General features: G+C 34.7%; 2 protein-coding genes and 1 long non-coding RNA gene across 16 annotated transcripts in view; 2 read left to right on the forward strand and 1 right to left on the reverse strand.

Annotated features, from left to right (window-relative positions):
* Nucleotides 1–8,412, forward strand: part of ena (ENAH actin regulator enabled) — a 33,082-nt gene extending 24,670 nt beyond the window's left edge. For 2 of the 11 annotated variants that reach the window (XM_088186698.1, XM_088186702.1), the window contains exons 2-12: nt 349–726; nt 811–976; nt 1,041–1,321; nt 1,397–1,729; nt 1,868–1,946; nt 2,037–2,087; nt 2,163–2,306; nt 6,534–6,704; nt 6,770–6,991; nt 8,051–8,168; nt 8,243–8,412. In XM_088186698.1, the coding sequence (XP_088042824.1) occupies nt 349–726; nt 811–976; nt 1,041–1,321; nt 1,397–1,729; nt 1,868–1,946; nt 2,037–2,087; nt 2,163–2,306; nt 6,534–6,704; nt 6,770–6,991; nt 8,051–8,168; nt 8,243–8,271 (1,972 nt within the window). In that variant the 3' untranslated portion in view covers nt 8,272–8,412. Of the gene's footprint in view, nt 1–20; nt 727–810; nt 977–1,040; nt 1,322–1,396; nt 1,730–1,867; nt 1,947–2,036; nt 2,088–2,162; nt 2,339–2,566; nt 2,742–6,533; nt 6,705–6,769; nt 6,992–8,050; nt 8,169–8,242 lie in introns of those variants that run through there. The other 9 variants (XM_088186701.1, XM_088186703.1, XM_088186699.1 and 6 more) reach the window with 9 other exon arrangements.
* Nucleotides 8,413–14,613: 6,201 nt separating this feature from the next.
* Nucleotides 14,614–24,823, reverse strand: part of LOC148235212 (uncharacterized) — a 29,463-nt gene continuing 19,253 nt past the window's right edge. The window contains exons 3-11 of one of the 4 annotated variants that reach the window (XR_015809708.1): nt 21,416–22,814; nt 21,157–21,349; nt 20,906–21,085; nt 20,595–20,721; nt 20,210–20,523; nt 19,916–20,148; nt 19,429–19,534; nt 19,207–19,273; nt 14,614–17,274 (exon numbers count right to left, since the gene is read on the reverse strand). Coding sequence is in view for 2 of the 4 variants with exons in the window: in XM_088186710.1 (XP_088042836.1) it covers nt 17,145–17,274; nt 19,429–19,534; nt 19,916–20,148; nt 20,210–20,523; nt 20,586–20,721; nt 20,906–21,085; nt 21,157–21,349; nt 21,416–22,814 (2,691 nt within the window). In the remaining 2 variants the exon portion in view is untranslated. Of the gene's footprint in view, nt 17,275–19,206; nt 19,274–19,428; nt 19,535–19,915; nt 20,149–20,209; nt 20,524–20,585; nt 20,722–20,905; nt 21,086–21,156; nt 21,350–21,415; nt 22,815–24,823 lie in introns of all 4 variants that reach the window. The other 3 variants (XR_015809707.1, XM_088186711.1, XM_088186710.1) reach the window with 3 other exon arrangements.
* Nucleotides 17,226–18,369, forward strand: LOC148235213 (uncharacterized). The gene is made up of 2 exons (XR_015809709.1): nt 17,226–17,358; nt 17,884–18,369. It is a non-coding gene; the product is annotated as an uncharacterized LOC148235213 (long non-coding RNA).

The raw sequence follows: 24,823 nt of genomic DNA on the forward strand, positions 1-24,823 counted from the left end.
AAATCGGCGCGAAAGTGGTCACTGTACGCGCGGTCATCGCGCCGAACGGTCGCGCCGTATGGTCGCGCGCTCGTCTCGCTCCTCGGGTGCACCGTTGTTTTACGCTGTCGTCCGTTGTTTCGATCGTGCGCGGCGTCGCCTGTGATTCTTCGCAACCCTTTCGCTATCGATACTAGCGGCCCTAGTAGGACCTTCGTCTCAACCGCCGTTTCCTATCTGCGGCTCGCGTTATCGGCGCGGTTGCGATAACCCCGTCGCATTAAACCACCACCGTCGGTTTGTCGCCTCAGGTGCGCTCTGATTAGTCAAAGTCGGCCTTCCAATAACGTCAGTTTCGCTCCCCTCCAGTGATAACACTAAAAAGCGCTATGACTGCACGCCGTTCTGTGCTTTAAACTACTGCACCATGTACTCTACGCCGGAGCCCGACCCGGGCCCCAATCTCGGCGAACTCGAGGCCATGCTCGCCAGCGTCCAGCTGGAGATCCAGCAGGAGATCGAAAGCGTCAATCTGAGCGAGAACGATCTGCTCGGGAGGTTCGGACGGCGCTATAGCCAGCCCGCCAGGCTCTCCATCCCCGACGGAACCGAACTCCGGAGGGGCTCCGCCGGCTATGCCAACCCTCAATCGCCTCGCAAACAGCCGACTCTTTCCGGCTCCAAGAGTAGCTTGAACGGCGAAGGATCCCCCGACGCTCAGAATCAGTGGAAAGACTATTGGGCGAAGTAAAACATTGACATTCTAAAGCAGACGTCAATTGTCGTTGACAATATCGATACTGATCCGCTCTTGTTTTTACTCTGTTACAGTGAACAATCCATAAGTAGTGCTCGCGCGTCGGTGATGGTGTACGACGACGCGCTCAAGAAATGGGTACCTTCGGGGACTTCTTCGGGTCTCAGCAAGGTGCACATCTATCATCACACGCAGCACAACACGTTCAGAGTCGTCGGTCGGAAGCTACAAGATCATGAGGTACGAATAATCGAAATTTATTTCCGACTCGACAAACTCACTATTTTTTTATATCAAATTTCAGGTGGTCATAAATTGTGGAATTGTACGCGGATTAAAGTACAACCAGGCAACGGCCACATTCCACCAATGGCGGGACTCGCGGCAAGTGTACGGCTTGAACTTCTCCTGCCGAGAAGACGCAGACGGCTTCGCGAGAGCGATGATGCACTCACTGGAGGTGTTGGCGAACAGAGCGGGAGCGCCCGCGGGACCGCCGCAGGCTCCTCCCGCACCGGCCGTCGTCAACGGACACGCTCCGCAGCCGCCGATGATGCCTCATTACGACGAGGATATGGGGTATAGGTAAATTTTTAAAAATCGTAAAATACGAAGGGCGTTCCATAACGTCGAACGTTAACATTGATCGTCGCATTGCAGAACGATGACCAGAGAAGACGCCGCCATTCTCCAACAGCAACACCTCCACCAGCAGCAGCAGAATCAACTGCACAATCAGATTCAGCAGCAGCAGCAGCAGAATCAGATGCTGCAGCAACAGCAGCAGCAGAACCAGCTGCACGCGCAGATCCAACAGCAGCAGAGTCAGCTGCAGAGCCAGCTCAACTCGCATCTGCAACAGCAGCAGAGTCAGCTGCATCAGCAGATGCAGCCCCAACCGCCGCAACCTCCCCCGCACGCCAATCAAAACCTGAACCACTCGATGACCATGCAGCAACAACACAATACGCATACGCATCATCGTACGAGCAGGTCCGTCGATCACATTAGTGTTTATAATAACTTTTATCGTAAAAAGATTAATTTTTTACGATAGTCAATAAAATTATTTTCCCGTTTTGTTTTAAATTTACGTAGAGAATAATGTTTGCTTCTTTATGCGTGCTTCAGTGCTCCGATGGCGGCTGCCATGTCTTTACCGCCGGCGCCGCCTCCAGTCCCGCCGCATCAAAATTTACCTCACGCGAACGTTAGTAAAATCTACATTCTATCATATCGGTGTTGTGATGTGAACTTGCACATTTCATTTTATGTTATTCACGAATAAAATCCTTTTCAGGCTCCTGCGCCTCCACCCACTCCTCCAGCCGCACCACCTCAACCACTGCACGTAAGATAATGACTTATTTTAATTATTTTTTTATTATTTCATTTTTTGTGCTAAATTAATTTTGGTTCGTTCTAGTGTGGAGCGCCCCCGCCTCCTCCACCGCCGTCTGGCATAGTGGGTCCTCCGCCACCTCCTCAGCCTCCACCGGCGCCGACGCCCCCCGATCCCGGCTCGCTCGCAGCGCAGTTGCAACACGCAAGACTTAAAAAGCAGAATAAGGTATTATTTTTTGTTTATAAAGTGCTATATATGTAAACCGAAGCTTGCCTATAAAAAAATATTGATGATTTCCACTGTACTAGTTCATTGAACATTTATTTTTAAATAACTCTTCGTTGATTTTTCAACTGGTACAAATCAAAGATTGTCCGATTGTCAATTACATCATTTAGGATTTTGACAAGAAAAAGTACTAACTAAATAAATTATTTGAGATCTACTCCTTCATTCAAACAACTAGTTAATGACTGTGAATTTAGTGCTTTAATTATTACTCGCATTCTGTTCCAGTTTTATTGTATTCTTAACAATTGATTTAAAAAGCCGAGCAGGTCAAACCACCAAATGCACAGCATAATTTTTACATCTAAACAAAATTAATTTTCTTACATATATAATATATATTATCCTTAATAAAATCCTACTTATCTCAGATGATATTATTTTATTAAAACGACATAATTTCTTATCAGAGCATTCAATGCGAAGAACCTAGATAACCACCTTATTTCAGTCAGAGGCCTAAATGATATAATGTCAATATCTAAAATTTCAGACAATTCTTTAAGAGTTTCAGTTCTTGCAGATGACCTGCTGAACATTATATATTGTCCGTAAAAGTCTTTGATTATAGGCACCCGTTTTCAAGTGTCCTCTATTCCTAAATCTTCTTTGTGAGCTACACAGTGCTGTTTACTCAAGTGTATTATTTTATAACATTACAGAAGCTCTTGTCAGAAGTAAACATGATCATTTTTTGTAAATGAATGTTATTTTCAATATACATTTTGTTTATTTTGTTATTATCACATTTAACCAATTAATTAATATCAACAAATCTTGTTTTGAAATACATTTCGGACACTGGTCAATATTAGTTTGTGCAATGAAATGCAGATGCTCCAATTTAATCCATAATCTCCGCATTTATAACCGTGTTTACGCATACAACAAATATTATACCGACAGCGAATGCTGCGAATTACGTCATTCGTATCACTGCGATAAATAATAATATCTCCAATTTTAACGTTTACAATTCGATGTGACGATGGTATTTCAGTTGCAATTGATTTAGTAAAGCTTTCAATACAACTTGTTTTTTCTTCTTGAGGAATTTGACGGACAATTAAATTTATTTCGTGATCGTTTTGACATCTGAAGATAAAATTAAATTATATTAGGTTGATGCATAAGTAACGTCGTATTTTTTTTAAGAAAACAAAAGTTAATATTTTTAGATAAAATTAATTAAAGTAATCAACTACATATTTTTCATTACTGCTAATGACTGTCTCCCATCTTTCTGTCAACTTTTTGATCCTATTAGAATAAAAACTTGTAAGTTTCGATGCAAGGAATGAATTTAGTGCTGTTTTTACCTCATCTATTGTATTATTTTTTTTCTATTTAAATAATTTTGTAGAGATAAAAAGTGAAAATCAGAAGAAGCTAAGTCAGGAGAATAAGGTGGATCCTTTAAAACATCCCAATTGAGCTCCTTAAATTTATGCTGTGTCATCATCGCAGAATGAGGCCGCGCATTGTCATGATGAAAGATACCCTTGCGATTGCTAAGTTCAGGTCGTTTTCTTACGAATGCCGAGTTTAATTTTTGCAGCTGTTCACAATATCTATCAGCATTAATTGTTTGGTTAGGTTGCAATAACTCGTAATAAGTAATACCCTTCATATCCCACCAAACACAAAGCATTATTTTTTTAATGATGTTCTGCCTTTGGAGTGGTTATTGGGACTTGTCCTGGCTTGACCCAGTGTCGCTTCCTAGTTTTATTGTTATAGACAACCAATTTTTCATCCCCAGTCACTATTGCAAAAAAGTTCATGCTTTTGTCTCGCACACAAAGAAACACATGTGGCAACTCGGTCCAGCAGGTTTGCGGGTGACAAGTTGTGCGGGACCCAAACGTTGTACTTGGAAACCATTCCACTGTGATTCTGATGCCTCACCACCGTAGATTGAATTATACCCATCTTCATTGTGATGTCCCTGGTATTTTGACGGAGATTAGTTTCAAGTATGTCATTCAGAACATCATTATCGGTAGTTGAAGGGCGCCCCACTCTTTCTTCATCAGCTGTTGATAAATTCCCAGATCTGAATTTAGCAAACCATCGTTGACTGTTTCGAACATCGATAGCACCTCTGCCGTACACATCACATATGTTTTTGGTTGCCAATGTTGCATTATGGCCTTTAAAAAAAATAAAAGTAAAAAATGTCGAATATGGACTTTTTTCTCTGACATTTTAAAAAAATCACAAGGGCTCTGTATAAGGGCCCATACGCACTGTCGGCTAGCCGCCCGGCGACTGTACTTTATATGGTTTTAAATGGGTGCATACGCACGCAGGCGCCGAGTCGCCGGAGCGTCAGGCGCGATCCTGCGCAGAGGTGATGCACAGGCGACTTGCCTGTCGCGGCAACCTACAAAAGCATGGGTTTAGATGAGTGCATTCGCACGAGGAGCGACTTTCGAGGCGACTTATACATCATTCACAAAAAATGGCTTCGACACAGAAACGCTCATCGTAGAAATTGAATCCCGAATCGTTTACAATAATTTTATATGAATATTGATAACGAAAAAAAAATATTGTGAAATAATATGTATAATTATTTTATATTATTTCTTGCTTCTCAATTTAAATTAATTTTATTATCATAATACAGATACATTTATAATTGCATTTGGGAAACAAAAAGCGTTTCATACAGGGAAATTCAATATTATATTGAAAATAAAATAATATTTTTTTCTCTTTAAAATTAATATTGCAATTTCTTCGCGAATGTACTACCCGACCTCGAGTCGCTCGGCTTAGCCGCCTAGCCTAGCTACCTGCGTTTTTGAGCCGGCGGTCCCTAGTCGCCGGCGGCTAGCCGACAGTGCGTATGGGCCCTAACTCAACCGCTGACGATAGACTAAAAAAATGTTAGAAGAAACCCTCCTTTATATAATACAATTACAACATTAAGCACAGATATTAAAACAGTTGGTTAAAAAAAATATATGATAGTCGATGTAAAAATACGACGCTACATATGCATCAACCTAATATAATGATATTTTATTTATTTTTAATAAATCTTCCGCTGTAACCTGATAGGCGTAAGCCCAATGCGTTACAACGGGGTAAATCTGTACCAATTGAGTAAGTCAATCAGATATAATGAATATCTACAAGTAAGTAATAACCATCGGACTGAAAGTCTGGAAATCAGTGCCATCTATATTAATAATTATTTATTATTGTGTAATATAATTTAAAAAATTGTTTTCTGAAAAATTTCAAAATTTGCTGTATAATTAAATATAAAAGTTAGTTTAAAATTGAATTGTTTTAAAATATTTCCAATAAAGGGAATTTCAAATTTATTGTCTCGTCGACGATGCACTCGTCTTAAGAGGTTAAACAACGTATTTAAAATATAAATTTTACACCCTATAATAATCTTAGAAAAACAGAATAAAAACAAGCTTTTCGAAATTGAAATATACAAGGTGCGAAATTTCAGAAATCAGTCCTTTTGGGCCTAATAATATGGAAAAGTGCTTTACAATACAATTAGGATCCTATCTAAATACCTAACCACTCTAACTCAGACCAAATTACTACCTACTTGAGTTGAACGGGACATAGCATGATGTTTAAAAAAATTGAAAGCTTTAATACTTAAATAAAAAAAACCTCGATTTATAATAATGGTGATGAGAACTGTCATGCTTTCTCAAATATTAACATTTTTTTATTTTATAAAATATTGAAATACAATAGTAAATTGAAATGGTAAACATTGACCCAAGTTCACTGTGCGGCCACTCTTGCGCATAGCTTAGAGGGAACATTGATCATGACTTATTGAAGTGATAAAGCTAATCACTAATAATTACTGATATTCTGGGATTCTATTCACATTTAAATGTCAGTCCTTCGTAACCAACCTCATTCTTTTGCACAGTTTTAATGTATTCAAATTCTTCGCCAACGTTTTTCAGTGAATTAAATAAATGCTAGCTTCTTTGTTCAATGTTTTATCGATCAAAATTTATGTGTATTATCCTTTGAATTGAGAAATTGATTTTATTGACCTACCATAATTAGCGCCACACATAATGTTAGTTTTTCATGCAAGGGCTTGCCGCAAGAATCAAATAGATATTTTTTTATTGTATTGTACTAATAATGGTTATATTTTCGTAGCAAAATCTTCCCCAAGAAAATAGCGGTTCTTCCACGTCGTCTGGTGGCAGTGTAGGTAGCGGTATGAAAGCGACCACGCCGACACCGGCTCCCCCGACGCCCATGCATTCGATGTTGGATGAGATGGCTCGAACTTTAGCAAGAAGACGCGCCCAAGTCGACCGTAGTGAGGTATGCACAGAATTGTCTTATATATTTAAAAAAAAATATGTTTAATATTTGTTCATAATTTTCAGATTGGTTTGGAAAACAACGGAGAGCCTTTGAAGAGCTGGGAGAAATCTGCAACTCTTCCGCATAGATTGGGTGCTGGCACGGGAGGCGGTGCAGGTTCAACCCCTCCTCCGCCCCCAGCTCCGCCGTCGAACAACGGCAGCACGCCGTCGAGTAGTGACGGTCTTTCCCCTAAGTCTGCACGAAGGCGGTTCGGATCAGCCAGTGAAGAGACTATTCTTAAGGTGTGTATTTTATTATTTTAGTCCTTTAGTAAAGTTACAATTAAATCGGCGGAATAGGGTATGGTATATTCCTTACAACCAAAATTACTTTGAAGAGTACATATTTTGCTATAACTTTGAATTATATACAGCAGAACTTTAATATTGTATATTTAGATAATAGTAAATCGTCTGAATATGTATGTAAATATCATGGTTTTATTCTTACTTTACTCACTTCTTGATGCTAAATTTTAAATCGAATCTTAAGAATCTAAACCTTTTATACTACTTATATCTGTGTATGCCTTTCATTCTGCACATGACTTTGCTTACTAATAACGTTTTCACTGTAAATTGTCTATTCACAAATAAAGTCATATGTTAATAATACATTCTTAAATTAACCAGACTAAATCCGTTTTATCACTCCGATGTAGATTTTGCCAACAGAGTAAGTCGTCTATACAGTGTTAACATTGTAACATTAGTGACCCGAAAGTAAACTAAAATTTGTAAACTTGTGTATTTATATACACAGTAGACCCCCCAATAACACGGTAAATTGAGGACGTGCTATTTAGATGCTCTTTACTTTATGTGAGCGAGAAAGAGAGGATATCTCACCACATACGCATGATTCGTACGTATGTATTGCAAAAAATTGTATGAGTATTTTCTAGTCCCCCAACTATACGCACCCAAATAGCACATCCCCAATTTACCGTGTTATTGGGGGGTCTACTGTATATACTTTATGACTAGAACAGCATTTTCAAAATGTGGTTTTGTAAAGTTATCGTTTTGGAGCATCGTTTTTTATTTAAAAATTGAATAATACACACTTTGACAATGTTACTTGATCTTGATATCTCATGTCAAATGGTAGAGATAAAAGATAGAACCATATACAAAGTGATTGTTTGCGTCAGTAAAAGTTCAATAGGAAGATATCAATAGTAATAAGTTGTTCAATATTGTACAAAATATTAAGTGTCTTTAAACATAAAGTTCTATGTCATAAAGATTTTTTAATATTAAATTCGTGTCAGTGTTAACATAACTTCTTATTTTTCACAGGTAAATGGTGCTGGTGATGGATTATGTGTCGGTCCAGGAGAATGGGAATCGTTTAAGCAGGAAGTCTTAAAAGAAGTTCGATCTCAAGTCATGTCAATGAAACAGGATATAATTGATGGTAAGTCGCTGTTGCTTTTTGTGTTATTTCTTCAATATATTTTGATTATAATTTTGCGTTTTCACCTCTTTCAGCTATCAAAATGGAACTGGCACGGAGGTAATCGCCGTAGTTAAATCATATCTTCTCTGTCTGAATACGAAAACGAAGTGAAATTGAGGCGGCGAGAAGGCGATCGTTCCTCGCCGCCATAATGGTGACAAGTGTTTCCATTTTATTTACGCATTTCCCGAAGGAACGCGAAACGCCCATATATATATATACTAATATATATACACATATAAAGTAAACATAAGACTTTTTTTTATACTTAGCAATATTTTGGTTGCTATTCGATTGTGAGAACGTATATATATGTGAAAATATATATATTAGAATTTATATATATAAATATATATAAATTAGCAGTATTTACGTACAGTGTGTTTAAAAAAAAGTGTTTTTCGTAAGTGCTATATAAATATATACAGTTTACGTATTGTATGTAACGTATTGTTAATCAGACGATGCATTTATTAATTTTATCTGAGTGCAGTATTTTTTTATAAAAAATAATAAGTTTCTTTTTGTGATTTTGACGAAACGAATTTTCAGTGATTTTATGATTTTTTAAATAACACGTAACGACGAGACAATACGTTTTTTTTACGAATGATTCGCATCTAATCGGAGCGATCAGACTGATGATGGTTTTACGATTGAAGACGTCTTCGAATCTCGTCCGTGTCGGGATTGATATTTTTTATTTTGAAACGAATATATACTTATATAAATATGAAATACTTATCGTGCGTAATGCCTATATATATATACACATAACCGCGTATATTGTTACAGTAACGATTGAATACTTAACTACTTATTGTATAAATTATTTATCTATAAAACACGATCGGTGTACTTTTATGCATTTGGTGGATTTTTCGATGCTAAGTTTTGTCTTAGGATGTGTAGAATCTTAGTTATATTTTTTATTAATTGAGTCGTGAAAGAGGTTAATAATATATTTTCTGTTACTCAACTATAACGTGTTTCACAGTATATCTCGATTATTGAATTTAAAATAAAGTGTAGAAACCACTACTCGATTCATTTCCTAAAAATGCATTTGTCTTGAGATTTGAGACACCACCTTCGAAGGTAAAGATAATTGTATATCTTTTATTTAATCTATTTAGGGTTTTTACTGCATTTTACATTTTATTTTATTTTTTGCAATTTGGGATGTCACATGATGTTTTGATATATTTTTATAGACTTTGTCACTATTGTAATAATAATATATAAACTTAAAATCTCAGTGACATATCATCATCGTTATTTCTTAATATCTCACCTTCTGTAATCATAACAGTTTTTAAACTACCGAGTATTATTTCGACAGTATGACCGATTGAAGGAGCAAATGTGTCATCCTATTTTTTTTTTATTATTTATATATTTAATTGATAAATTACTAGTTATATATTTTATTGATAGTTATTGTATGTGATACGAAATTTAAAATTCACCAAAGAAAGTTAATGTGTGGGGAAAGAAATCCACCATTTGATAAAAGTTATTAATAAATAAAACGACATTAAAGTATATATAAATAAAATAATAATTATGTATGAAAGTGTGAACAAAAAGGTGGATAAACGATTTTCCGCTATTGAGTATTAAGGCTTAAATTTATATTATATATATAAATATATTCCAGTGTTGGGTAAAAAATTTTATATCGTAATCATTAAGCGATTAAGTTATCGTAAATGAAGGATAGCAATTAAGTTATTATAATTTTAAAAGTTTTCGATAAAATTTGCATTTTGTGTGAAATTGATTTTTGAAATTTTATATCAAAAAAACATTGTGTATGTATTTTTTTTACACTTCGCTATTTATTACAGTGTAAATAGTTTATTTTTAATTATTATTTACGTATGTGTAGGTACGTATGTAACCTTTATCCAGTCATTATAATATCGTAGACATTTTTATTAATAACATTTACAATATTTAGGGAGTATGTTAAAAAAACACGACCATAAATATCAAAAATATTTTATTTAACGTGCGATGTGCAGAATGGACATAAAAATGGAAATAGCCATATTGAAAGTAAAGAATGACTTGCGATAAAAAGTTTGAGGCAGGGTTTACCATTGATATTGAACTTAGACATGCATTCTCCTATTTCATTTTTTAACGATTTTGTACATTATTGTGTCCATTCGGCATATTGTTATGATACGTATGTATTAATATACATTTAATCTGTGATGGATTCTTTTAACCCGTTGTGCAGTATTTTTCCCACCCCGACATTTATTCCATCGATACGTGTACATTGACTGATTAAAAATAATTGTTCGGATTTGATTGGTTTTTGAAGACATTGCCGAAAGCACAAAAAAAAACGTAAAGGTTAAGCGTAATTAAGCCGCGTCCGTACTGCGAACGCCTTCCAGCTCTCGCTCAATACACAAACATGGCCTTATCGGTTTATATACATATATATTATGTCTATATAAATAATATATATACATATTATACAATCAATAGAAAATTAACGAACAAGTAACTTTGAGTCTTTGTATCAAATCACTGTATGAGCGAATGCGATCGGAACTGGAATGGCAATTCTCCAAAGTATTGTGTGAGAATTGTCATTCCTGCACCGATTGTTGCCTCTTCTCTGTATGATTTATATATTTCAAAATATGTGTACGACTTAAGGTTTGATCCGTTGGTATGATGTGAAGAGTCTAATATCAAAGACGAACAAGTCATTGTTTAACTTGTAAAACATTCAATATATTGTTACTGAATATTAAATATTATCAAGGTAGCTAGAGTTTTTTTTATTTGTAAAATTTTTTATTACTAATGGTAAAACATATGCATTTATTTTTCAGTATGATATGAAAATCATTATTTTCTTATTTGATAGTACCGCATTTGAAACATTCGCAGATATCACATTGATCTTTGCGTGGTTTATGAACAGAAACTTTTTAAGCCTTTCAATTGCTTTTTTACTGTACGCCCCATTTGAATTGCTTTAATGACTCATATGCAGCAAATGTGACTTTTCGTTATTGATGTTTGACTTTTCATGGAGTTAAACTGGTGACTGTTTGTTCAATGATCTCATATGTGTGTGGCTTATCCCCCGATTTTCGAAAGCATTGTGGCGTCAGTTCCTAACCTATAAATATTATTTGTATCGCATCGAGCGCGACGGAGCAAACCGACTTGTGGACGCTTAGTGTTCATCGTGATAAGCATTGGGAAATAATATTCAAGTAGCGACGTAATGCTTATATTGTAATAATGATCATTTATATATATACATATAAACATAATGTAAACCCTACTTAATAAAATATGTAATCTACATATAAGTCTTGTAATAAATTGTATCTCAATAAGTATTTATTCTACGTATTAAGTATTAGAAAGTAATTTTTTAATGGAAAAAATTGAATAAAAACTACTCTCAATATATATGTGTTGAATTGATAAACCGTTTTTACATTGTGGATGTCATTGACGCTACTTCAATGAAGTATGTACCGTTGTTTTGTATTTTTTTATTGGCGGTGCTCCCTCGTTGGGGAAGATTTTCCAATACCAAAGCGGTATGACGACAAGTAGCTTCCGTAGTCGTGTATTTTTTATAGTGACGACGGGATGATCCCGTATTCCATTTTTTTATGTTCGTCGGATGTAAATGTAAGATATGTGCAACAACTGTACCTTTTTTTACAATTTGAATGCTTCTTCCATGTTGTAAATAAAATATATAAAAAGTGATCATGTTTATCATTCGTATCATATGTTGATTGATGAATAACTAAAATGTTTCTGCTTGAATCCTACTTACATACTCCTTGGTAGCCAATTTTCCTAATATACTACACAATCTAATAAGGTGCATATATATTTATATTAAAATATAATGAATTCAAGTAATCAAAAACATTTCAAATTACCCAAAAAATGATGTTTTTGGGTTTCTAACCGTGTGGGGTGTGCTTTCGCAGCCAGTAAGACGCAGGTGGAAAGTAGTGAGAATTTTATTAGATTAAATTACATATTACGACAGACTATGAATGGCGAGATGTTTTCTCCGAACAGTGGTGGAGAAGATGGTGCAGGGATGTTGTCGGTGGAAGATCTCAGAGGTCTTTTGGGTGGCATGCTCGTATGATGGAGTCGATCCCTCTGGTGCGAGCATCCGGGCGTGGGCGGACGGGCGTATGCTAGTTTCTTCGAGTGTGCCGATGTCTGCCAGATGATTGCCTTCTCCTCATTGGAATCCAGGCTTAAGTATTCAGGGCTGCAAAGCTTGCTCACCAATCACAATCATGTAGCGATCATCCAGCCAGTCGCTGCACTTGCTTCTTAGAATAACGGAATAAGTATACGCCTTTTGAAAGTGACATTTGCTTGATGGATATCTACAAGGTCGAAGAATTGTGTAACGGAACGTTATGGCCTTACGTTGCTATTTGTTTTCCGGTGATATATTGTTTCCAGTGACCGTTTCGTAACATAGAAATATTCATTCAATGCACCAGAGAATCCTTGCGTGTTATTTATGAGGGAACCCTTTAGTTCTAGTAGAAACGAAAGCCTTTGTGTAACTGCACTATTATTAAATAATCACTTTTGATCACAGTAATTACGCGAGTTTCAAGAATATGGTCCCCAACAAACGAAAGCCTGTGTGGTCCCCATAATTTATGCATAATTTCATCGAATATTAAGTACAATCCTTTATAATACTTGTTTTTTGAGGCACATAATTTTTAAAATCAAGTTTAGCTTGTTACGGCATTTGTTTTTAGCTAAGTTATAAGAAAATATTTCTGTGAACCATAGGGGTGTGACTTTGTAGCCAGTAAGACTCAGGGTGGAATATTTTTAAATATGTTGCGACATAGGATAAATGGGGAGATGTTTTCTCCGAGCGGTGCTGGAGAAGCTGGCGGAAGGATGATGTTAGTGGACGATCCTCAGTTCTGATTTGTGTGGCAGCGTTAGTATATTCTCCGAGCGGTGGTGGAGAAGCTGGCGGCGGGATGTTTGAGTCCATGATCGTATGTTGTCCGCGGATGGCAGGTATCTGCTGGTCTCCCTGACCAATCGCAATTATGCAGCGAACATCCAGCCAATCGCTGCAGCCGCTTCTTAGAACGGCAAAATAGGTATACGTCTTTAGAAAGCGACGTTCGCTTGATGGGCGTTGTCCAAGGTCATATTACATTGCAACGGGAATCTTGTGGATCCGGTGATTTAGTATATATCCATGACCGTTTTGCGACAAAGAAATATTCTCTCAATGACGGGGAATATTTACAGTAAGAACAAAATGTTATTGTGTTATTTATGTGGTAGTAACGAGGGCTTTTGTGTGGTCTAAATCCTTTATGCTGTTGTCTTGTTTCCTTGTTAATGGATGATCATTTTGGTCACGGTAAATTAACACGAGTTTTGAGAATAAGACCCTTTCAAACGTAGCATCTGTGTGTGGTCGCTATTAAGATTAATTATTTTCTTTATGAAATAAAGTTATTTCAATGACATTAGAAATCTGCAAAACGACAATGGTTTGGATTAATAATATTCATTATAAAATCGGTTTTTCAAAATACTCAGAATTGCATAAAATAGCCATGCACTCTTTAAAATTATACTGTTTTATCTTAAGATTCAAAATATATCTAAGAAAAACGCACTAATTGTTCGAACTATCCTTTGTAATTATCTTACAGCCACCTTTAATTTTAAAATTTCACGAAGAGTTGGAGTTAAAAACCAAGGCGATTGTCTCAATTTGCCTCATCTCCCATCCGTCCAAGTTTCTCGAAGAACCATTAAAAAAGATGCGACACTCGGTCACATCACTAAATACTTGCCAATCATGGCGAATTTAAACTCGCTAATTCAATATCGCCGTCCGATTCTGACATCTGTATTTTCCTGTATACACTTTGATAAATTATACTGTAGACGCACCATTAACCCAGTAATTTGGCGACGTGCTATTTGAACACCTGTTATTTATGTGTGAGAGAGCTAAAGGGAGGTTATCTCACCCCACGCGCCTAATTCGTACCTACATATTGCAAAAAATTGTATTTGAGTATTTGCAACTGCATTCCCCCAAATTTATCGTGTTATTGGGGGGTCTACTATATATCTTTTACAATAAAATGGTATCAAACAGCTCTACCGGCGTTTTAATGGCTGCAGAACTAACATTACTTGTCCACCAACCCAAAATCATATAAAATATTCTCACTTCTGTTCTGGCATAAGATGACAGTGAAAGGTTTTCTTTAAAATTTAAGTAAAAAATTAAATTAACATTATCACCACAGACCCATGTTTTGTCAATAAAAATAATAATCATTAAAGGTAGAAAGGATATGAATATCAAATAAAAACTTACTCTGATTATATTTTTTTATTTGAAAACATCAAAAAACTGACAATATACAATTTTTAAAATAGGTCATACGAATTAACAATATTTATATATATGTGTATATATATATGTATATATATTATTGCGTATTTTGCAAATACACAACAAAATATCATAAATTGTCAAACTCCGTGATCCAAGGTTAATTTCAAAATTGGCTTCACCCGAACGCCTCTTCTTCGGATCGATACGTGTAAAAAATTACGACTCTATTTTACTAAACAATAGTGATCAGTCTTAACAACGTTTATAAGATCACTAACAAATTGTATTCGTTCAATATTACATCAGTATAAACTTTGACAACACATATAAATAATAAACTATTGCAGTCGTCGGTTTACGAGATCCTTTTAACAACTCTCCGATAAACGAATTTAACCTAAAATTTCAACGATGGAATGTAACCATTTTAACAATTGGTTTGACACTCAAACTTTTTTTATAACACAGGAGAGGCTAAGCCGCAAAGTTAAATTGATACGAGAGATATTAAAAAAAAGTCTCATAAACAAATGCATCTATCTTTGCTAAGTAAAGATGTACTATAATATAAATGCAATTGCTTACATTATCACCCCTGGATACTTAAATTTTTATACCCCTCATATTATGCAGAAACAATGATCTCATTCGGTTCTAAATCGTCGACATTAATACTTAATCTATTCATATTATAAACACTATCGATACAAATAAGTAAAGCACCATCTGTACATTAAAGAAATCAACAAATAAACAATTTTGGCATGCAACGGTACAATATATTTCAGATATACGCATATATCATCCAACGTTTGGTCATACAAATGTTTCTTCCATTAATCAATAAATTTCCCAAACTGATGATTTGCGAATAACAATAATAAATACATTAGATATTGATATTTTAATATGACTAGGCGCATTTATGTTATCTGATTTGTACGATAAGTACGCACATTCAAGCGGCTATAAAACATTCAAACAATGAATATTAAATGCAGTTTGGGAAACATCAAATTGTACGTATGTATTTAATAAAAGCATGCTATTTAATATTTGATTATAATACACGTAAGCGAGTTGACACGTAAATTATAAACATGGTGAATTGGGATAAGTTAATCAATCTACAATTCTAACATATATTTGATTTAAGCAAACCTGATATAGTTAACTATTTCATTTGACTGTCCTTAATGGGCAAGTTTGTTATAGTTTCAGTGGTAAAATACAGATCACAATTTATTGAATTATATATCTTACCCCAGTTCATTTTTGTTGCCTGTATTACATCACCTCCATACTTTTAACTTAACCATACATTAAATTAACAATCGATAAAAATAATAAATTACAAATAAATATATAGGTACTATAATGAAGATTGCACAATATTCGTTTCAATATTTATACATATATATTTTTAAGAGTATTATTCATATATCTTAGAGGATACTTTATAAAAAGAGATACAAGGGTGTGCCGTGACTAATCGTAAATTGTAGCGTTACACGATTCAAGATCACAGGGCGACTCACATCGGTTTTGAAACGTAACGGGACTATAAGACGACGGATATATACAGTTGGCATCTCGCGGAACAATATTTCCAATCACTTAACATAAATACTCGATAATATCACAAGTTATTACATTATATTTATATGTACATATACTTTTATGTATGTAGTATACGTGCGTAAATGTAAATCGGTGATTTGTATAAAAAATATTTTTTTATATGTGTCATGAGACGGCGAGAGGAACGTAAGTCAATGCTTTAATAGCACGAATGGCAGGATGTTGTAAAAATGTTTAAATAATTTAACTAAGACAGACATATTAAATTATGACGTAATCTCAATGTTTAGTTTTATAAGAGAGATCGTAACAATTGAGCAAGTGTAAAACGAAGCTTCTATAATTATCGATTATGAAAAAGATCATGACTGTCAGAATCTGATAAATACATAATGCTAGAGTCTTTGAGTTTTAAAATGCTTAATTAAGTTCTGAGTACGCACAACAATAAACATGTGTTGTGTTTACTCAGAACTACATAATATTATTTTTTATGCAATAAAATAATAGTTATGGATTGAGAATATGTACAAATGACGCAATCATGCGTCATTTGTAATTTTAATTTGATGAAACTTAAGCTATTAATTTGAAACCTTCGAAACCTGGCAAAAAGATAAGGAAACCAATCATTGCAGATTTAACAAGAACACTAAATATAAAAATTGAAAGAGAAATTTTGAAACTCATCGACTCTAAATAAACTTAAAAGAATCACAAAGACGGTATACACAACGCTTCAAACACTTCGCCAACTGTATATAAACTTCATTTAAGCGTCATAAACTTACACATATCGCTATCACTAAACAATTAAAAAAGCACACAAATATCCATATATACATAAATACGTAAAAATAAACCTCTATATACACATTTCGACTATGTATGTATATATTTATATATATATAATTTATATATCGCAGCTATTAAAATTCGTTATCGCTGGAAATGTCCTGGTAGAACGCCTCAGCTGTGCTCTTCTCCACCGGATGGATAACCAGCTTGTTGTTTTGCGTCATGGGACCGTGGAAGGATTGCGATCGCAACACCGAGTTGCTGTAATATAGAAGAAAGAAGATCGATTAGATATACTGTGAAGATCAATATCACACCTGAAAGAAACGGAGCACGACTCCATAAGTAAAATATTTAATTACAAAACGTATTTTTAACATACATATATACATGAACAGAAACCATTATACAATAATATGTAATCACATTAAAAAAAGCAAAAAAAAAGCTGAAGGGGAAGATACGGAAGACAAGAAATAAGGTATATATATATATATATATTGGAGTAAGCTTTTAAAATTGGACTGAATGTGAATGGATGTGTTTTTTGTTTAGTGTAATTGATTATAAAAATAGTAATAATTCCTCTAAACTAGTTTAAAGGAATTATAAACATTGTCGCTCTTCAAAAGCGACTTGACTTGATGATTGGTAATAGAGAATTTCTATGACAAAATATACAGATGAAATGCGAGTGTTTCATGTGCTTGTGTTAGTGATAATATTACTGTACAAATTTTCATCTCTTTGCCATAAAGATATGATCCGATTACATATAAAATCATACATTGATTTTAGATATTATCGATTAATTTTTCTTCTAAAAATGTTGTTTAAATAAAATATTTTTTTATTTCATTTTTATTATAGATTATGATACCAGATAAAAAATACACTGAGACAACTGCATATGCCACGGCAATGCTAGATAAGGAGTGACTCATCTATGTATCATTAAAATATCAGAAGTTTTAGTTCTGAGATCTTCTCCTTTACGCCATGACAGGCAATAACGGATTCAAGCAAGTCATTGCCAAAGACGGATATGGAGAAAGGGAATCACGGAGAGGGCCTACGCCCTTAGAGGCAATATTAGAATATGAAGTAGAAATCATGATGACACAGAAGACAATATTCTATGCGAAAACGGAGAAATCAACAACTTTAAAAATCGGAAACTACAGCTAAAGAAGTTTCAGAGTGATGCAAGTACATAAAGAATGTACTGCTTTTATTGTCATGTTATTTTCAACTTACAATAATGATTTTATAAATTGTTATTTACATATAAATGTGTATTGTAATTGATGAAATACGGTATATATTTATTAAATGTAACGTAATAACCTAAACAAATATTCTGATTAAAGGCGTCAGCTTTGGAAAACCTTACGCTCTTGTGTCATTGCAACATAAAATTGAAAATGAGAGAAGTATACCATTATAGTTATATTAAAAGACTGTTCTTGTTGCTTATTTATTGACATTGCAAGGGCAAGAAGAATTGGTAATCAAATTTGCTTAGACCAAAAAAGCAATCACGATGCACAATTTTGGTGGTTACAAATTCCTCAGCAGCATAATAGTCAATTTACACTGTAATTTTATATGTATGTCGATTTATATTATCTTTGAAGCAAAAATATTGTTGCACAGTGTAATCAGAGGCGTTCCAGAGATTTCTGTTACTACAAAAAAAACACTAAAAAAATTACTTAAAATGTCGAACACATATATAACTTATATTTACATTTTATTAAAATATATTCATTAAAAAATCGAAATATTTATCTATTGTAGTGATTCTTCCATGTTAATGAAATTTCTTACTGAGCAACTTAATATCTATAAAACGATCAACGTATATTATAATATAGTCTCTGATTCGCCTCTGATAGTAATATAAATATACAGAATAATTTAAAAACAAAACCAAGGAACAACATGATACATATATTAAGAAAAAAACAAACAACACTATTATACATGTAAATAAGAAGATGATGCTTCAGCCGTAATATATATATATATATGCATATGTAGAGACAAATCCGACGGCGATAGCTGTTACAAGTGATGGTTACAATGATTGTGGTGACGACAGTGATAGGTATATATATATAAATATATTCATATTATATATTTTATATAATGTGCACTAGCGCCGTCCGTAAACTTTTCAACATAACTTACGGCTGTTTATCTGACGCAGCTAGACGATCGACAGTCGACCCTCGACTCGTCCCGACGATGTCACAGTCTGAATCGTGAAGAACATAAAAACATGAACCCTTTTATTGTTGTTAATCGTTACAGCTTATGAGACCGATGAATTTGTTGTGTCATTTACCGCAACCGTTTTTCTTATGATGACCAGTGATTAGGTAATTTTTTTTATAATCAAAGTGCACATACCTGGGACTCTTGTTATTTGCTGGCTTTTGCTTGGCTTGAGCTGCCGCTTTGCGAGGGTCATAGGATGCTCTCCTCTTCCACTTCTCTAACTCTCGGTTCTTTTGCTCTGTTAATTTAAAATAAAAAAACATTTATAGTTTAGAAAAGTGGAAATAATAAATAATAGGGCTGTTCAAAAATCGTTAATAATTAATAATAATAATAATAAATATTTTTTAATTAAATATTATTTTACAGGCAATTAATTGATTTTTTGCACTAATTGGTTAAATAAATTAATCGGTGAAAACCAAGAAAAAAATTACGAATATATTCGAATACTTCATTCATTATTTATTCAATATTCGAATAGTTGAAAACTACTAATAATTGAGAACCCTAATTGGAACATCTTTACAATAAGAAATATTGAAAAATAATTTTGATTATTGAATATCTGATTCTTAACCGTTCGTATTTTATGGATCACTCGATTGTGTTGACTTACCTATCTCAATCTGCTTCGCAGCAATCTTTTTCGCTTGATGTCGATGATCTTGCACAGGCAGTACGCCAACGTACGTTTTAGTGGGGTCTCGCCTTAAGAAATTCTTACTAGTAGACGATTCACTCTTAAATCGGCTGATATCCATGTACCGAGGCTGGATCTTTTTAGATGAACCGTTATTATCTTTAGACGCTGAGCACGTCGAAGATGACATCGAAAAATCACCGCTATGCCTGAAGTAATATGAAATGCATTAAGACTAATTTATAAACTCAAACCTTTGATTTTAAATACCTTTGTTGTGGTGGAACCGATCTGCTTTTCGTTCTCGGAACTACGTTCACGACCGGCTCCGTGTCGGATTCTCCATCCGAATCCGATAAGGGTTCATTATTGACTCTTTCGTCACTGTAAATGGACGAGTTCCGCCGTGATCCGCTTCCATTGGTGGTCGAGTTCGTAGTGGTATCACTATCCAGCACAAAAGTTCTTCTTTTATCTGCCTCCGTTAAAGAATCACAGATTAACTGATGGTGTTCCGCATCGATGAGATAAGTCTTCCTCTTATCAGCTAGCTGCACTTTTTTAGGATCGACATTTTGACTAATCTGAAAGCAAAAAAGACATGAATCAACCGTTCTTCCAAACAAAACTATTCTTCAAATCTTACCAAACAAACCTGTAACTTTGTGATGAAATCTGTAGGGAGTTTGATATAGTTTCCTTGAATCAATCGCTTAGTTCTTTTAGTGACGTCGGGAGCGTTCTTCAGAGCGATTTCAGATTCTACGTCGGCTCCGGAAACCCTGAAATAAAAATATTTATTAAGAAGCAGAATTATATTTCAACCTCTATGTTGATTTAAAGAATATCTTTAATGAGCTGATGACACATCAAGAAGAAGCTTCAATTAGATACATAGCATTTAAAGAAAAATAATTAAAACGTAACTTGAAAGCAGTACTAACTGAATTAGAAGATCAAACTTACATTTTTAGAATCGGCGCGTTCGCCGATCCTTCAGCAGGAAGTGTACAAATCAGCTGGTCTTCAAAATCGTCCGTATCTGAGCTGCCTTCATTCTGGATCTGCTGCAAGAGATACATTCGTTCGTCGATTGGTGTACCGGTACAATTGAACGATTTGGAACGATGAACGGGCGAAGAGTTGCTGCAATCGGAACAAAAAAATATTAAGAATTCTTGAAGTAGTATCAACCGAGACGTTTGTATGATTCATACCTAGGCGAATTCATTTCTTCGACCTTGACTTGAGGAGTTAAGTTAGGGTCGACGTTCTTGGTTTTTCCCTGAGTTTTCTTCTTAGCTTCTTGTGCGGCTTTCATCGGATCATATGAAGCTCGTTTCTTCCAATTTGAAAATTCAACTTCTTTATTCATCACGTTCATGTTGATCTTAGACGGTTTCTTCTTATCTTAAAATTTATTATTAAGCTCATTAGTATCAGCTCATTACATATAAGTTTAATTAATTAAATTACCCTTTTCGTTAGATTTTGGCAGAAAATCTTTAGCAGCCGACGAAGATCTCGTCAGCCGATTAGTGATGCTCTGCTTCACGGTCTCCGTTATCTTCTTATTCTTCGGATTTGGATGAATATTTGGGACTTGAACTTGGCACACGTCCGGTCTCACATCAGAAACTCTTCCGACAGAAGGACCGATGCTCCGCGAATCTCTCGAATGAGCTCTCGCAGGCTTTTTACCTAGATCGTTACTGAATTTCCTCTTCATCTCGGGGGTTCCTGGACATCTAGGTGAGCTTTGACTGATGTTTTGTTGGGACCTAGCATCGGGAGATTCGAGTCTCGCTCGTCTTAGAGCGAAAGCTCTATTACATCGAGCTCCAACTAAAAGTTCATTCATGTTACTCTTCCTAACTCTCTTCTCGTAATCCGAGTAAAAACCGCCTGTTGATATGTTATCGGAGTCCTCAGATAAACAATCGACTTCCGGCGTATTGTGACAGGAGGTTTGCATTTTGCTTCTTGTCTTTCCGGACAATGATATCCTAGATAAAGGAGATCCCATTGCAACGTTGTTCTTGTTGACGACGTTGAAAGAGCTCGATCTTCTGATCGGAGAGCTTTGAGTGTCTTGCTGCTTGACATTGTGATTTTGGATATTTTTTAAAGTATCGCTAAAGCCTCTGTGATGGCTCAATTTGATATTCTGCAGTCTTTGGTTGCTAGGCGACAAAACATTCCTAGTTTGATCAATCATTCTTTGTCCGTTGATATTGTTGATGGATGTTCTGTGCGCCGCTCTCCTATCGTTCAACTCTTCGAAGATGTTCTTAGTGTTGGACTGGAGATTCAAGCTTTGCGTCATGTTGGCGTTGTTAAAATCGTCCTGTAATTTCCTATCGTCATAACTATGATGCCTAGAATGTGACCTGCCATTTAAACGTGACAGATCATGATCCGAACGTTGCTTCTTAATCAAGTCTTCGATCCGCAATCTGTTCAGCATCTCTTCGTTATTTTTGGCGAACTTACTGGCGAGGATCGGCGAGTAATAGTCTCCGTAACTAGGAGATAGATTCGATTCAGTGTCCAGTGACTTCGAAGCTCCCAAATTGGCGAGGAGCAGCTTGTGTGCGGAAGACATTCCATAGTTTCCAGTTATGAGGTAATTACCGGGATTTCTTAACGGAGAGTTTTCGGCCGAATTAGTCTTTCTGTGTAAGCGGTAGTTTAACGAATTGGACCGGCTCAGCTGAGACACTGGTAGTTTAGATATTTTATCATGGAATATATTGTGGTCCATCGATGCCAACGGTGACGATTTGGCATTTTGTAGCTTGGCCTGCAGGCTCGATATGACGTTCTGAGTGTTTTGCAAGTACGACTCCGTGTCCGGAGTAGATGTGAGGATGTCCTGAAAGAAAAAAACATTCGTTAAAATCTTTAATATGTTTAATTGCCGAAAATTAACTCGGATCATTAACTTTTCAGATGGGGTACGAGCGTAGCGAGTGAAAATTTGGTATCTTTAGAATTAAAAGGTACGTGAGCACATTTAATGTTATTTAAGTGAAACTCGGATTAAAAAAAAACGCAAAATAAATCACAAAATATAATTTATATTTTTATTTGCATGAAACGAACATCAGGGCTAGCCAACTTCATTATCATAATTTTGAAACAGTATTTCCCAAATGTGATAATTAACTTTGAAATGGATATGAATATGTTATGTAAAACGAACATGCTCAAAATTATGTTTGGATTTCACTGAATTTGTAAACACAATTTAATTTAATACACAACAATGCTAATGAGATATATTAATATTATAAGAACTATTTTGAAAGTAATTCTGTTTCATATTTCATTCACAAAACATTATAAAATATTTAATTTTGATTTTCAAAAGTTTTAATCAACATTTTTAAACCATTCACAACCTAAAATTATTAAAATGATATTGAGTTTTATGAACAAACTTTAACCATAACAGAGATTCTCAAACATCTTTGCTTCCTAATATTTTCTAATTAGTAAAGGCTCTCAAAATTACTTTTTTCAACATAAATTTATTTTTTCTTAAATAAGGAAATAAACCCCAGACTAGATAAGTAATATTAAAATCTTTTAAAGATAAATATTTAGCATAAAAAACTTTATTTATCTAAATCACTTACAACCGTTGTTTTACGTTTTAAAATGTAAAACATGTGTGCATCAATTTCCCCACGGACGTGTTTATCCGCGTGTTATGGTTTCGTGTGAAAAATACATTTTAATGAGATTCACCTGAGATGAAATAGCCTGCAAGTAGTAAATTAATATTGAAAGGTTTTCTTGGGTCATAGTATATTTTTTTATACGCATATAAGATTTTTTATTTGACTTATTTTTTATTTTTATAAGATTTTGCTTTATAATGTAATTTACTTATTATATATGATTTTATATTTTCAGTACTTATACCGCTAACCTATTTATTATGTTTATATAACATTTATCAAAAGTTTTTAAAGATTATTAATAAATGGCGAACTCACTAAAAAAATACTTATATTGCATTTGAAGCTTCTTCGTAAACACCAATGCTTTGTATTCGTCCATATTATAAATAGCATCAATATGCAAAATTTTAGCTTATCTTAAAAATTGAAGTGCTTAACCCCACCGTCTGAAAACCGCTGGTCATCCTTTCATGCACACCCTCGCACGCTACCCACTCCTTTCAAAGGGTGCGGCTGTTTTAGCGATTAATTATGATTATCCTCACGGCCTTTCGCTCAAACACGAAAATTGGGCAATGCACATAGTAAATCTGAGTAGCATTGACGTCACGCAATGATGAGAAAGCTGAAGAAAGCGCTAACATATAAAAGGCGTAGTGAGAATATGTATATAAATTTTATTTGTAACTTAAAACATTAATAGTGGTCGGACTAGCATATGGATATTTATGATACATACAACATGATAGGCGATAGCACAACACAATCAACAACTACTAAGCAAGTAGTAAGACACCAGACTGAAATCAAAATTTGTAAATCAGTAGCATATGTTTTATTAATTATAAACTATTATTATAGCTTAGAATCAATATATGTCATTATGCACGACTTGAATCGATTTTAATTTAATTTTTCATCTGTGAGATAATGAAAATCTAGGAACACCTAATCTGTGATGATCGATCGGAATTATAATTATATAAAAATCTCTAATTTCGATCCTCAATATATTATATAAAGTTAAAAGCACTACGGTCCATTTAGGATTTGAACTAGTTCCTATTCCACGTGGGGCACGTGGAGGTATATATCCTCCCTTGAATTTGTCCAGAAATATGCATCTCATTTAATTAAATATTGATGCTATGAATCTTATTGAAATAGAAATATTAAACAAATCTGAAATGACGTT

This window comes from Plectrocnemia conspersa, unplaced genomic scaffold, assembly GCF_051122295.1.
Source record: "Plectrocnemia conspersa isolate PC_06_02 unplaced genomic scaffold, ASM5112229v1 ptg000005l, whole genome shotgun sequence".
Taxonomy (NCBI): domain Eukaryota; kingdom Metazoa; phylum Arthropoda; class Insecta; order Trichoptera; family Polycentropodidae; genus Plectrocnemia; species Plectrocnemia conspersa.